The 15,089-nt window shown below is 34.4% G+C and overlaps 3 protein-coding genes across 3 annotated transcripts; 1 reads left to right on the forward strand and 2 right to left on the reverse strand.

The window, feature by feature from the left end:
* Positions 1–202: 202 nt before the first annotated feature.
* Positions 203–3,933, reverse strand: LOC133701057 (probable beta-1,4-xylosyltransferase IRX10). The gene is made up of 4 exons (XM_062124835.1): positions 3,611–3,933; positions 2,571–2,959; positions 1,420–1,661; positions 203–996 (listed from the first exon to the last, which is right to left on the reverse strand). Exons 1-4 carry the CDS (start codon positions 3,705–3,707, stop codon positions 483–485), a joined length of 1,242 nt encoding a protein of 413 aa, XP_061980819.1. The 5' UTR covers positions 3,708–3,933; the 3' UTR covers positions 203–482.
* A 3,345-nt stretch (positions 3,934–7,278) lies between these two features.
* LOC133701665 (uncharacterized) lies at positions 7,279–10,051 on the forward strand. Its single transcript, XM_062125676.1, has 6 exons — positions 7,279–7,556; positions 7,950–8,208; positions 8,400–8,436; positions 8,801–8,906; positions 9,126–9,236; positions 9,758–10,051. Exons 1-6 carry the CDS (start codon positions 7,419–7,421, stop codon positions 9,872–9,874), a joined length of 768 nt encoding a protein of 255 aa, XP_061981660.1. The 5' UTR covers positions 7,279–7,418; the 3' UTR covers positions 9,875–10,051.
* Positions 10,052–10,635: 584 nt separating this feature from the next.
* Positions 10,636–13,006, reverse strand: LOC133701664 (cytochrome b-c1 complex subunit Rieske-4, mitochondrial-like). Its single transcript, XM_062125675.1, has 2 exons — positions 12,653–13,006; positions 10,636–11,540 (listed from the first exon to the last, which is right to left on the reverse strand). Exons 1-2 carry the CDS (start codon positions 12,825–12,827, stop codon positions 10,897–10,899), a joined length of 819 nt encoding a protein of 272 aa, XP_061981659.1. The 5' UTR covers positions 12,828–13,006; the 3' UTR covers positions 10,636–10,896.
* Positions 13,007–15,089: the final 2,083 nt, after the last annotated feature.

A 15,089-nucleotide genomic window follows, 5' to 3' on the forward strand; every position in this document is an offset into this window, starting at 1 on the left:
TTTCTGCAAACAATGAGCATGATTGATTGTTAAGTGTCCCTTTCGGTCAAAATTCCTTCTTTTTTTTTTAATTAATATATTTTTATGTTTTTATATTTATTTATGTGTTGATGTTAAAAATAAATTTAAAAAAATTAAAAAAATATATTATTTTGATATATTTTTAAACAAAAAATACTTTAAAACACAAGTACTAGCACACTTTCAAGCATAATCTTTATTTCGTTTATTTGATTTCTCTGATGGAAACTGGGAATCGTTCCCTAACAAAAAGACTAAAAATGACACGAAAACTCAAGTGTGTCCGGGAAAATATGAAGGTATTTAATGCATCGAACTATGTCCCAGATGTACATGTAAAATTGAATTATCTCTACAAAATTTCAAAGCGAAGTTTACATTCCATGGATTCTCTCGCGGGGTTAGATGAAACAGCAGATACACTACGTACAACCATCTCTTTTGAGAAAAAGACATTTCTCTTACCAAGGTTTCAGGTCCCCAGCTGGTCCTGCTGTCCAATTCAAAACCTTCTGACCAGGTTTCAAGAAGACAGTCCTGTCATGCGGCAACTTACGAGCCAACCCATTTAGTATTTGGTGGAAAGCATCACCAGGTTGTGCAGGTTGTGGGAATAACATTGCACGTTTCATGGAAGGGTTTGCAAGAAGCCTTTGTTTCCTTAAAATCACTTCTGGTGGTATAGATGTCAGGAATGTGTCCAGGTGAGGGACATCTTCCTCTGCTACAAACACTCCAATCTCCTCCCATGGGATAGCATCGGCAAATGGTAAAACAATATCATCTGCTATAATTACAGGAATGCATCCGAATACCACTGCTTCGACCAGTCTAGGACTCCATGGAGCCCAACCGAGTGGGCACAAGCAAAATATAGCTCGTTGCATGTCTTCATAATATGTTGTTGGATGATCAGTGGAGATGTCAAAGAGTGGATTGTTTTTGAAATTCTCCCAAACTGCAGCCCTTGCTCCTCTGTCAGTCAAACAAAAAGGTTAACTAACTAATACAAGCCCAGCAGCCTCACAGGAGCCATACAAGATGTCGTAGCCAGCAGATTCGCAACAAGATCATCCACAAATTCTTAGATACAGACTATAAAGTCTCAAAGCACATAATTATCAGAAGAAAGAGGTCTCTTGAATCTGAATTTCACCAAAAGTCTAAGCTCGCATGAGGATTTGAGGCAAAAATGGGATACTACTTGGGTCCTAGAGGGTTTCATGGCTGTTTAATAATCATAGTTCATAAAATCTGTACTTCATTACATAGAAGATCAGACTCTGTGTTATCTATTATTCCATGAGAGTATTGTTTCCCGGTCTTGACTATAAAACAAACTATATTAGGTTAGGCATATTGAAATTCATTCCTTTCGGAAGATGAGCACAAGCATACCTTGCATAATAACCACCTTCCGGATCATTATTTACATCATAAAACAATCCGCGGAAGTAAACAAAAATTGACCGCGGAGTGTCAAGGGGAATCTGGTGGGCCTGCATCTTTTGAGGAGGAGCATACGGAGGAATTGTAATTGACCCCTCATTCAAGCACACATGGTTTCGCTGCCCAAAAGTTTGAACTAAAGTAGCACGCCGGAGTAGTGGAAGAATGCCCCGCTCAATGGCTTTCTCTTCCTACAGTGTTTGAGCGAAAATAAACCATGATAAATTAGTCACAGCTGGTACAAATTGTTTGCTAGATTAATGCAAATTAGAGGATCAAAAAATTCATATCACTGAGGAGGTCTTGATTTTAAATGGTTCCAGCGGGGAATCAGATTAAGTTACTAAACCCATAATACCTTTTTGACATGTCTATGATGCATGGAAGCAGAAACGATTTAGATGAGTAATAAATCTTAATTCTGTTGGCATGTTCAGTTAAAACTGATAATGTCATCGAGCTTCATTTATCATAAGCATTACCAATCCCTCCTTAGGAGGATTGACAGCATTGGGTGGATTGGTGGCCAGCAGGAGAGAGTCGGGTTTTACCCACCCAAAAAAACAAAAGAAAAAAGGTTGTAGCAGCAAGGGCGTAGAAAAAACTGCAAGCTACAGCCCTATTTGAAACAACTGAGAGAAGCATGGGGGACTACCTGGAACAGTCACCCGGTATATGTAGAACATGAGTGTTTAACAGTTTTAAAGTTAAATCTTCTTTTTTTTCTTCTCCCCGTTTAGAGGTCTAATAATGAATTAAGAAATTTTAAAGGTGCACGTTCTTGAGTTTATATTAGCATTAGCCATGTTTTATCAGGGCCCTTCGAGCACAGACTCACTAGTCAAAATCTAATCACCATGAAACAAAAGCCACACTTATCAAAATCCCCATACCTAACTAGGCTACCAATGGCAACATCTCAATGAGACTACAGGATCAGTGCCTAAGGAAACTGGGAAGTCACACTAAAAAGGACAGAAGATGTTTAACTTAAGCATGTATAATGTAGCTCGATGACATCAAGATACTTTTGTTCTTCCAAAATGGGGCAAGATATGGTTACTAAGAAAGTGTGACCCAGCAGCATTTAACAGTCCTACCTGATAGTGGAAGCAGGCTCCAAAGTCATGGGGCACAACAAAGAAGTGATCAGCCCCTTCTGTACGATTCCAGTAAGGCCAATTGGAGGAGAGAAGCTGTATTGCACTTCTCATCATCCTTGGAGAATTGAAGGGCAACGGCAAGCCAGTAGGTGTGAGGTCACAAGTGGGGTATATAGGGGTATAAAACCAATCTGCTTCTTCTGGATTAAGGGTTCGGACTGGGCTGGATAAGAGAAATCTATGCATGAAAATTTCAGCAGCAAACATATGAGTGAGACATCTGGGGTCCTTCTGCAGTAATTTCTTGTTGTATTTACTAGGAAGCTCATAAACATAGACTTTCAATCTTCCCACTGGATCATCTTCCAACACATCCCCAGCACTTCCTGCATTATTGAAACCCAAAGTGCATTTTGTTAGTCATATCATACTTACGGCCAACATAGCCAACTGCTCAAGAGAAATCAGACTAATTGAACAATTCTGTAGGGCTCATTTTTGCAGAGAGATGAAAAAAATCATCCAAGGATAGATATCAACATCTTGTAAAAGGTTTCTTGAGCATTATCAGAAGCAAAGAAAATGCATTCACTGGCAGGCACTATGTTTATGATAGGGCCATTATGGTTCATAAAGCATGAAAATCCGGGAGAATTAGGTGAACGTGTCCTGTAACTCCAAATTAAAAGGGAAATAATCCATATTACCGTAGCACTGAACTAAGTATGAACAAATTCCCAGAAGCTCCAAGAATTAATTTGCACATAGCTAAAACCAAATGTGTTAGAACTTGTACTCTTTATGTCCATATCCATTCTGATTCTGTACTAGCATGAGCACAGAAGCCCCCATTCTCTATATTGCAATCTTGCAAAACTTCAAGTTGAAAGATCAAACTAAAACTAAAGCATCGTAAAAAAGCAACAGCAAACAATCAAACAAAACAAAATGAAGTCTAACAAAAACAAATAAAACCTAACCTACAAAAAATGAAAACAGCTTAAATTCCAATATAAAGTGAGACGTGAAGGAGATACCTGAAATCCTCTCTGTGCGTAGCCTTTGATCAGCATTTTTTCCATCACCAAAACCGAAAACAAGAACCACAACAAAAAACCACAAGCACACCCTCATTTTTCCAACCCCCGGCCCAAAATCTCGACTAAAAACCGAAATGGGTCTTCAGGGTGAGTCCAAAAAATAAGCAAAATGTAAAGTTTATGAAGAGTCTATGGTTGATAAGTCATATTGATGAGTAGTTGAGGAGTTTACTTAGAGTTTGGGTTATGGGACTGAATATGAAAAGAAAGGAGAAGAAGGGTCGTTTCTTCAGGTAAAGATTGAAAGGGAAAGAAGCAGAGAAGAATTTGCTTGAAGAAACAGAGAAAGACAGCATTTTTTTTATTATTTCTTTTGACATGTAAATGCAGCAGACAACAAATCTTACAGTATATTTGTGGGTTAAGTGAAAGCTTTGGTTGTTTTGCCGGTTTGATGACAGGTCTATCTCGTTGCCTTTGATTAACTAACAAAGACCTCTTACCTCTTTGGCTCCAATTTTTTAAACCTACGGTGGTTTCTTTTCTAATAGCCTATATGCGGCGCCGTTTTGAAATATATTTTTTTCAATTCTCTCAACAAAACTAAATTACAGTATAATTGTAATCAACCATTGTCTTTATGAAATTTCAATGGAAGATTTTCACTGTGATGCGGGTGGTTTTGACTAATTAGTTGATATGTTATAATTAGGTTACGTGAATAGTTTGATATGAATTCATATGAACCGATTGAGCAATGGTTAATTTCAAAAGGGAATTTAGGTTTCATGTAGTGATTGGCTTAGTAAAAAAGCTCCTTATCAAATCATGCTTAATTTTTGTCAAGAAGTTTCAAATGTTCAATTCTATAAAAGGTTGGTTGGCTGTAATGATCTCCAAATTAAATTTAAAAAATATTCTTTAAGCTAGTTTTGTTATTTTTTATTTTTATTTTTAGATTTTATAGTTTTTTAAAGATTTTTATTTTGTTTCCTTTTATTTTTATTTTTTTATAATTTATTTAGATCGAGTTGTGGGTTTTATAAAGAGGTTGTAAACCTTAAAAAGACAAGTTATTTAAAAAAATCAACAATAAAGATTTGAATTGAAATTTATATATAAAATTAAAAAAAATTGCTTCTACAAGTCAACCATGAAATATATATATATAAAGAGAATCAAAACAACATTGTTTTGAAACTTATCAGGTTAAAAGTGATTATAAATCTAATTGAGTCAACTCTTTAACTAGTTTAATTTTAAATCTAATTAAAATTGGATCTCAAGACACGTTCTATCTTCAACATTATTCAACATTGTTTGATATATATAAATTTTAAAGTTTGAATTTTTATTTAAATACATTCATTATAAAAGTCATAATTTCCGAATACACAACCTGTATATTTAAAAAATTAATAAATTGCATTTTTTTCAACAGTATAACTTATGAAAATATGTTATTTTCTCGATTATTTTTTGAGCTGTGCTGGTTTGCTAGGGTTTTTTTTATACATTGCTACTTTCAAAGAAAAACTACATTTATAGCATAGCTTATTTTTCTCTTGTAGCCTTTCCAGCTTCTCCTCGTCCATCACAAAGAGAAAAGAGAATAAATATCATTGATTCATAATTTTTTAATAATATTGTTCCCATGATTTGCATATAAAAAAATAAGAAATAAAACCTATTTAATTAATTATTTAATCACAAGACCGGCCCTTTAAAATTACAATATAATTTTTTTTTCAATGGATAAAAGCACGTGCGCAAACACATGGAGCTCATGGTCTCGCAGTATATTATTTTTCCTAATCAATGAGCGAGCACGTCTATTTCTGGTTGGAAATCTTCTATGTCCTATAATTTTATTTCTAGTTTTTTAAAAATTCCAATGTCGTCCTTGACCATAAAATAGCCAAACAAGAGCTGCATATAGGAAACTTTGTTCTAGGATTTTAGAATTTTGAGGGAAATTGTTGCTTTTATAAGGGTTTGGAAGCAAGAGGATAGAGGAAATAATCAGTGTTTAGTAGGCTAATTGCCGATCAAGAGCCTACTAATCAAAACTTTTCACAGATTACAGGTTTAATAGTAGAAAAGTTTTAAATCGAGGAATTTTATTTAAAGTGCAACTTTCGTCAATGTTAAAAAATAAAAAATAAAAAATAAATAAAAGAGCTAGTAATTTTTCGTGGATATAGACTTGTTACACTATGTGACTATCAGGTGTAATATAATATTTTTACAAGGTTTATTAGTTGTTATTAAATTAATTAGGAATATAATAATATTTTTTAATTTTCAACCTGCAGTAAAATGACTAAATGATTATTATTGATAACAGAATTTATTCAATCGGATTCTAAAGGCTTTTTGGAATTCTCATTTAGATTTTCTAGTTATAATTAAAATTTGATATTTTAAAATAAATAAAAAATCAAAACTAAGGAACTCGTGCTCCGCTGTTTTCAAACCACACATGCGGCGGATTGCGGTGGCCAAGGATGGCCTCCGTTGATGTTATTGATAGAGTTTTAGTGGACCCTCTCTTTCTAGATAGCACGAGCAGTTTATTGACCTTTGATTTGGCGACCATTTTTACATTCTTTTTTATCACTTTATTTACTGTAGTCAAATCAATAACTGGAATATTAAGTTTCTCTTATTTTATAAAAAATATTATCAGCGCCGAACACCAACAAAGTGTGCGGCAAAAATACTATCTTTTTCACGAATGCCTTTTCTTCTGCCTTCGGATATTAAATTTCTTATTGCGCCACCTTTCCTCCCTGAAAAATAAAGTAAGAACTCGTCAAATATTGGATTTAATATTCTTTTTACGGAGGAGGGGGGGTGTTCGCCCGCGGTTGAACCAGAATCTTGAAAAAAAATGTATTCTTGTTTTTTTTAATTATTTCTTTACATGTTTTTAAACTATTTTAATTTATTAATATCAAAATTGAATTTTTAAAAAATAAAAATAAAATATTATTTTAATGCATTTGTATATTTTTATATTTACAACTTGTCCAGCAAACCCGCAGTAGAAAAAGTTGTTGGATTCCCACGATTCATATTTCTATAAACAAAGCACAAAAAAGACATGGCAGAATCAACGAGGTGGTTGAGAAAGATAGGGTATTAGCTTTCAAGTTATTATTATTGCTTTTCATTTTCTTTCTAATCCCTTGGATGGTTGCGAGAGAACTAATCATTTTAGGAACACACAAATTCAAGCGCCTAACTGATTTGAAGTTTGAACAAGGAAGAACTCTCGGTATTTTCATTCCACTTTCCTCGATCATGCTATAGAAATTCCGTTCTTAAAAATGTCTGAAACATTGATGGATATCTTAATAACTCGTAGTCTAAGATCATAAATGTATCATAGATCTATCTGTCTTTTGTTTTTTTCCTCGTACAATGGATGTCCTTCTGTGCAGACCGACTGCATATTGAAGGGATCTACTATTGTTCTATACTGTGATGTAAACTTTCTTTTCAAGTAAAAATTATTATTTTAATATATTTTTAAATAAAAAATACTTTAAGTATTAAACACTTGCTTGATAAAAAAGAAACATTAAATTTTTATTTTTTTTCTGTGATGATTATGAAAAATATTTTAAAAATTACCTGTAGTACAATTTCAAACGCATACTAAAAATTACCTGTAGTACAATTTTATTATACTCTCTTTTCATCTCCTGGAATCGAAAGACAATTTTTGTGAGCAGAGAAGTCAATTGCTCTCATTTGTTGATGAGCAATTGAGTCTTAGAGAGTAGGCAGAATTTAGAAAATGGAATTCAGTAACATAGAGGAATCAAATGGGGTGATCACAGAAGAGAAAGAGAATGGAAATGAAATCAATGAGATTGAACAAAGCAAAGTGCGTCTCATGAGAGCCTTTGTTGAAAGAGAAGATCCCTCTGTCAAGGTTCTGTCTTTTTCCTCCTTCTCTTCTTTTGAAGCAATATGATTAATGGGTTTTTGTTCTCACGAGGATTAGTGAGAAATATGACAGCTGACTTGTACTTGATCATGTGTTCTTTTTGTATATATTTTTCTGAATTAGATTAGAGAAAATTACATGTTGCTTTAGATTTTCATGTTAGCGGAAGAACAGAGCAGAGTCAAAATGCAGTATTAGGCTTAGAGTTGCAGTATTACCAATTCTCACAAAAGAAAGTTCCAAGCTTTAGCCAAGTTGTAACTAGATTTTGTTCCGTAGTTTGATTCTCAACTTTCTTATCTTGATTGAAGTTGTGTTTGAGACCAGTTATCCACTTCATTTACATCGTGGGTTATGTGCGTTTATTTGATTTTTCAGGAAGTGGATGATTTTATGATCCGGAGATTTCTGCGTGCTCGAGAACTAGACATTGAGAAGGCATCGACCTTATTCCAAAAATACCTAAGCTGGAGGCGATCGTTTATCCCTAATGGCTTCATAGCTCCTTCAGAGATTCCAAATGAACTTGCCCAAAACAAGTTTTTTATGCAGGGTGCTGATAAGCAGAACCGTCCCGTGGTGGTGGTTTTCGGCGCCAGACATAAGCCTTACAAAGGAAGTTTCGAGGAGTTCAAGCGTATGTAGTAACCCTGGAAGCTGCATATTTTATTGTTGAATCCTGTGGTAACACAGATGAGAACTGGGTTTCAAAATTGCCTTGTTCTATATCATAGACCATAAGAGACAACAATTTTGTTTTTTTAATAGATCTGGCATGGCAAAGTAGACCTGTGCTCAACTAACTTGGAAAGTTTCTTATCCTTGCAGGTTTTGTTGTCTACACTCTCGAGAGAATATGTGCCATGTAATTCTATCAGTTACAATTATTCATCTCCAATGCTTTTTTTCTATCATGGAAAATTATATTTGCAGAAAAGGGCATGGTTATTCTATTTGAGTTACAATATCAGTATAGTATGATGCCAATATCCTATTAAGTCAATATCATTCCATGTGACTCTCCTACAACAAAACTAACCGTGTATTTTGAGCAAGATAGCTGGGTATATGTTCAAGCACTATACGTTTTGAAAAGGCAATTTCTAATAGAATCCAATCTAAGAATTCTCTTTCGAGCTCAAAAGTTTCAAAGAACAAGGTTGATTTTGTTATTCATTTTTGTTTTAAGCAAGCCAATCATGCTTGTGCAACATCTTGGTTTTTTTCAGAATGCCAGCTGGAGAGGAGAAGTTTGTGTCCATCGCAGATCTTAAAGGGTGGGGATACTCCAATAGTGATATCCGTGGGTATCTAGCAGCATTATCGATTTTGCAGGTTTGATGCCCCCCCATGCAATATTCCCATACAGCAATTTTCAATTTGTTGTGTTTGCGGACTAAAGAGTCATGCTGGTCATATCTCACTCGCTCTTATGCATCTTTAAAAAAAAAAGCATTTAGGTGAACATAAGATACACCAGCAGTGGTGAAGTTGTAGTAAATTGTTCCTTTGGCTGAGATGCTTATATCAGCAGCCTGAATGTGTTTTTTACAGGATTGCTACCCAGAGAGGTTAGGCAAATTGTTCATAGTTCATGTGCCTTACATTTTTATGACTGCATGGAAGGTTGTGTCCCCGTTTATTGACAGAAAAACCAAAAACAAGGTACCGAATCTCTTTCCTTGCTAAATACGCATTTTTCTATGTTTTGATTGGACCAGCAAACGGGTGGACTTTATGGAAACAGTTCCACTAGCTTTATATTTTCTTGAAACTTTCTACAAATCCAAAAATTAAAGAGTAAGAAGAGATCTGGATGGTGCCTGGAACTTTACTTCATGAAAATGTACCATGGGAAACCATCCAACTTTTTTATCTGAAACCATTTCAAAAAGACGGAGTCATTTTTTTTATTTTATTATCGTTATTTTGTGCTGTAGTGTGGTTTATAATTCAAGGAATACACAATCGATTCTGAGTGTTCAAAAATCAATGTTTGAGGGCTGTCTATCTCAAGTTTCAGCATTGCCAAAACCACAAAATGCCAGAAATTCCAGAATCTTTTGATGTTTGGTTATGATCTACAGAACTTTGGATTTACACTGCGAGCCATGTATGTAGGTTGGCAGTCTTTGTCTGTCTATTGTTTGCCTGAATCCATCTCTTTTCCTCTGAACCTTCTGCAGATAATCTTTGTTGAGAACAAAAAACTGAAATCCACTCTGCTTGAGGACATTGATGAGAGCCAGCTCCCAGATGTTTACGGAGGCAAACTATCTTTAGTTCCTATCCAAGACGACTAACTAGTTGATTTATTACTTGTATTACTCGCTTAGTTTCGGTTCTCAGCTCTACAACTTGTAGGCATTGAGGAGTAGACAAGATAACCTATTTCTTCTGTACATTTGAGATTTGGACACGGGAGCAATGTTTATCTGCGCTTTTATGTTATATAAACTCTTTTCCTTTTTTTCCCGGAATTGGATGATGCTATATGAACTCTTAAATGGCCTGCATAGCAGATTAAAATAAATAAATCCCCAACAATAACTGGAAATTCTGACGGATGATTTTTCAATCCATTTGCCGGTGAAACTTTAGAACGAACTGGCGGTATCGATCAGCCACTTGGTATGATAATGACAATATTTAATGCAATAGTAGCCACCAATTCAAATTTAGGTTATCAACCACACACATGGACTTGGGATGTTAGCTTTTAAAATATTAACTAAATCGGTGAATCCCAACAGACACTCATTATTATCGATGCGAGTTTCTTCTCCAAGCAGGACAGCACGAAGGTGATAAAATTTAAGTACCCATATAGAATCCATGTAGTTTTTGGCACCCAAATTCCTCCGTGTTTCCAGAACGGTGGTAAGCCCTGCACGTTTATTCCTCCAAGAGCATGATGTTTCAGGCATGTTCAGCAACCATAATTCAAAGGCAGATGGCATCTTTCTAACTGCAGCTAGCTTGAGAAGTGTCCCAACGTCATCTTATCACATTTTAAAATGTAACTGAAAGATGAACATGCATGCCCAAATCTTAACAGCTAATAGGACAGCAACAATCCCAAGTTCTGATTATTTGGTAGAATGAATTCCAAGTACAGCTACACTGAAAATTCCCCAACAAATATCCAGGTGTATTATTCAGAAAAACAATGCCCCGCCAATTGAATGCAGCAGATACACAATCCGAATTGATAGCATTAAATGAAAATGCTAACAGTAAAACAAAACAAATTTTCAAAAATGTCACAGCAATATCTATTATAAAAGAATTCCCGCCGAATTTCTCACCCAATGAGTAACTTTTCTCAACCAATTAGTAACTTGTTCTCCTCCAAGAAACTGTAAGTGGGGACCTCTAAATTAAAGGGCGCTGGACCCTTGCGAATCCTGCCAGAGATGTCATAGTGTGAGCCATGGCATGGGCAAAACCAGCCACCAAAGTCACCAGCATTGGGTAATGGAATGCACCCCAGGTGGGTGCAGACCCCTACCACCACAAGCCATTCTGGGTCCTTAACCCTGGCAGCATCCTCCTGTGGGTCGCGAAGGGATGCAACATCAACACTGTTAGCCAGCTTGATATCATCTTCAGTTCTTCTTCTGATAAAAACTGGCTTTCCACGCCACTTGACTGTAACAGTAGAGCCAGGCTCAATGCTAGAGAGATCAACCTCAAGGGAGGCCATGGCAAGGACATCTTTGCTAGCAGACATGCTCAGAACAAACTTGAGGACCAAAAGACGAATTAAGGAGGCATACACAAACCTGCCACCAGTTAAGACAAAATAGGCAAAGGCACGCTTGCTGGGGTCGCCCGGTGGATAACGCTCATGATTGTGCTCGTCATAGACAATTTTTGAGGTAGGGTTCTTCACAGCTGCTACAGTAGCCGGGAGATCTGAGATGATACCCATATCCTGTCCTGGAGTGAGGGCTCCAGAAGAAAAACCTGTAATAGTTATAAGCTATATTAGCAAATTCATTACAAACCGCCGAATTTTAGACAAACAACATCAAATAACAAGAAACAATGGGCATCAAGCTTGTAAAGACATTGCCATTGATGTAAGAAGGGTAAGATCTTTCCATTCAAAAAACTATCGGTTGAGAAGCAAAGGAAATATAGGGTAAAATAAAAGGCACTTATAGCTCATTAACCAAGTAAGAATCTGCTACCTGACATCCCCATCCCCTGTTTCTACTTCTCTAGATGAATTTTTTATTTTCTTATCTGTTATTAGTAGCAGTGAATGCTTACATACACAACACAGATATATGGATACCTAGCCTGCCATCCATTGGTGCCTTATTACACCAACAACACAGATCATAGACATAATAACTCCCAAAATATATTTATCAGAATGTACTTCATTAAAGCTACCAAAACAATGTCCCAGCAGTTATCAACTGCAGCTGCTCGATGCACCAATGATTATAAGAGCAAAAAATAGAAGAAGCAGCACAGGCCTTCCTCCAAATGAGTATTTACACTATTTGATTCAGGTTTTGAGCTTTGAGACTGAGCATCAATGAATATAACACTTAACGAATTCTTGATTTTTTCCACTAAGCTTTGTTATGCACGCCAATTACCAAAAGTGTGGCTCGCAACTACAAAAAACTAAATATTTGAACAGATATTCATTCTCAAAATTCTCAATAAATCCCGATAAAAAGTAAAAGAAAAATATAAAATTCCATGACACATTCATCAGAGATTTTCAATTCACTCCAAGTCATACCAAACACAAAACACTAAATTTGGCAATGGGACATCCAACAATCAAGGTATGCTCGCGTAGTAACACCAAAAAAAAAAAGAATTTTCACAGTTGCTTCCAGCAATTTTACATTTAATTGAAGACAACGAAATAATAAAGATATTTTATTCAAAAAATTAGGGTAAAAACCTGTATATTCATCTCTTTCAATTTAAAAATCTCCTCGGTTATCGAATAAACATGTTACAAATTAATAATAGAAACAAAACAGAATCAAGCGCGAGGAATCAAAAACAGGAAGAGGCGAGGTCTAAATCTGAGGAAAGAAAGAGGTGACCTCTGATTAGATCTGGAGTTAAGGATAAATGATAAGGGGAGAGGATGGATCTGGGAGAGACGGCAGAATCACGACCATCGCTGAGGAAAGGACTGTTTTGAGAGACGAAGGCGGAGGTCGTCTGCGAGCACCTCCATGGTAAAGATGAGAGCCTCCTCCCTGCTACTCTTAGCATCTTCTTCGTATTATTCTTCTCTTCCTTTTTGCTTTTAGCCTTGGGTTTATTTTCTCTGGAGTCTACAAATAGCGGGGGGCAGAGAAAGACAGGGAGGTTGGGAGAGAGGTTTATAGGTTGGATTTCTCTCTCTCTCTCTCTCTCTCTCTCTCTCTCTCTCTCTCTTTTTCCTTTTTTGACAAATGTTAATTCACAGCTACAGCGAGGAGTCGTTCATTGCCTGGTCATTTCGTTAAAACGACATCGTTGCTTTGGTTTCTTCTTTTTATTTCATTTTATTTGTGAATTATGACGCGTGCTTTTTTATTATTAAAATAGTCGTATTATTATAATTTTTAAAAATCTTATTATATCATTTTATAACATATTTATGATTTTTTATATAAGAAATTACTAACACAACTAACATAATTGGCGTGGACTGTTTATATAAATAGGGAAGTTGCTACCCCACTTTTTTTCCTTTTCATTTTTCATTTTTTTTTCAAAAAAATTCCTCTAACTATATTTATCTAATCTCACAAAATAAAATTTAAGATAATAGTATAAATACAAAATTAAAAGAAATGACCACAATGTAAAAAATGAAAAAATGAGTAGTTAATTTTAAAATTCTTAGAATTTTAATTTTGATTTAAAAATTATATTTACTTTTCAGACTCTAAATTTAAAAGATAATAAAGAATATTGTTGAAAATTGATAAAGAAAGAGAGAGTTTTCAATTAGTCACATTTCTATATACAAAATGAATAATATTTGTGTCAATAAGATTCCCTTCTAAAAAAGAGTACAATAAAAATGTTTTTTCATCCTGAATAAAGCGAGAAAAGTTGATCGGGTTTTTTTTTATTTTTTATTTGATTGATTTTTGTTTTTAATATGATTTTATGATGTTTTGAAGTTTTTAAGATTTTATATTGATTTGTAAATGTATTTTCAGGTATAAAAAAGTTAAAAACTAGATTTTGACGGTCCAAAAAATAAATCTTGACGCATCGTCCTCTCTTTGTAAAAAAAAAATACATGCATAATCTTAGGTTTTTTTATTAAAGTTAGGAGTATGGGTCTGGCCTATTAACACATGATATTTTTTAAAATTTTATTTTAAAATTTTTTATTAGTTGTTTTTATTTAAATATTGATTTATATCCTCTTTTATTTCGTAAACAAATTAAATTAGTTTTGTTTTTAAGATAATAATTAAAATTTTTGATACTTTGAAAATATTAGTTTGATTTCTATAGAATTTTTCTCCTTTTATTTTTATATGAATCAGCTTTATTTGCTTAAAGTTTTTATAAAAACATAAATCTTTGTTATTAACAACAATAGCCACTAAAATAAAATAAAATATTTAAAATAAAAGGATGGTCAATGTAACTATTTTTATGTGTATCTATCTTTTATTTCTACATTTTTCCACTTTAAAATTTAATTAGTATTAACAACTATTTTATAATTCATCAATTCATGCATATCTTATTTTATTTTACGAAGTATAAACAATTTCTTTTCGCTTCTCAATTAAATAAATTATAATACATGAAAACATAATTATTTTTTCACAAAAGAAATTGATTTGAAATTCTACCTGAAATATAAAAAACATATCTGTATTTTTCATTTTTTTAAAAAAATCATGAGATTTTAAAATGCATCCACGTCATTAATACATTATTTTATCATGTTTTGAAATTAACCTGGATTCTACTCGTAATGCAATGCAATGCAATGCTAGTGATAAGACTAGTTATAACTAATTTAATTACAACGCGTGTATTTTTTTCTTTCTTTCTTTCAAATTCCTCTCTTTTCCTTTTTCTTCTTTTTTTATTTTTTTCTCCTTCATCTCTTTAATACAAGGAGCAATCATACACAGATAATTGCAATTTTTAGCGTGATTCGGTCTCCAACTCAAATCATTTCGCCACACTTTGTAAACTCATGGGGTCGTTAATCTCTCTCTAAGAGGAGCCTCCTCGCAACAAGGGCAGGTCATAAACCTGGAACTAGAAGGATCATCGAAAGTTAACTGCAAAGATCAACAGACATAGGAACTTTATTTCATTTTAGATGCGTGCAAAAACGATTCAACTTTTTTCCTGTGGCATGCGGTTGCAGCGAGGATCGCTATAGCTTCATGCAAAGTTGCATGCATGCATGAGCACTTTCATTGGAGTCATTAAGAAAACTTGATGGACCTGCAAACAGGCCTTCACAATCAATGGTGAGTGTGGCACAATTCAGAGATGAAGACGAGT

Source organism: Populus nigra, chromosome 8 (assembly GCF_951802175.1).
Source record: "Populus nigra chromosome 8, ddPopNigr1.1, whole genome shotgun sequence".
Lineage (NCBI taxonomy): Eukaryota > Viridiplantae > Streptophyta > Magnoliopsida > Malpighiales > Salicaceae > Populus > Populus nigra.

Bases quoted from the DNA above. Each gene is read 5' to 3' on its own strand.
- LOC133701057 (XM_062124835.1), bottom strand. From the start codon at position 3,707: ATGAGGGTGTGCTTGTGGTTTTTTGTTGTGGTTCTTGTTTTCGGTTTT. The intron at 1,662-2,570 runs GTAGGACTGTTA...CAAACACTGTAG, and splicing joins GAGCCTGCTTCCACTATCAG to GAAGAGAAAGCCATTGAGCG. The intron at 997-1,419 runs GTATGCTTGTGC...TTTGACTGACAG, and splicing joins GAAGGTGGTTATTATGCAAG to AGGAGCAAGGGCTGCAGTTT.
- LOC133701665 (XM_062125676.1), top strand. From the start codon at position 7,419: ATGGAATTCAGTAACATAGAGGAATCAAATGGGGTGATCACAGAAGAG. The intron at 7,557-7,949 runs GTTCTGTCTTTT...TTGATTTTTCAG, and splicing joins GAGAAGATCCCTCTGTCAAG to GAAGTGGATGATTTTATGAT. The intron at 9,237-9,757 runs GTACCGAATCTC...AACCTTCTGCAG, and splicing joins ACAGAAAAACCAAAAACAAG to ATAATCTTTGTTGAGAACAA.
- LOC133701664 (XM_062125675.1), bottom strand. From the start codon at position 12,827: ATGCTAAGAGTAGCAGGGAGGAGGCTCTCATCTTTACCATGGAGGTGC. The intron at 11,541-12,652 runs GTCACCTCTTTC...TAACTATTACAG, and splicing joins AACTCCAGATCTAATCAGAG to GTTTTTCTTCTGGAGCCCTC.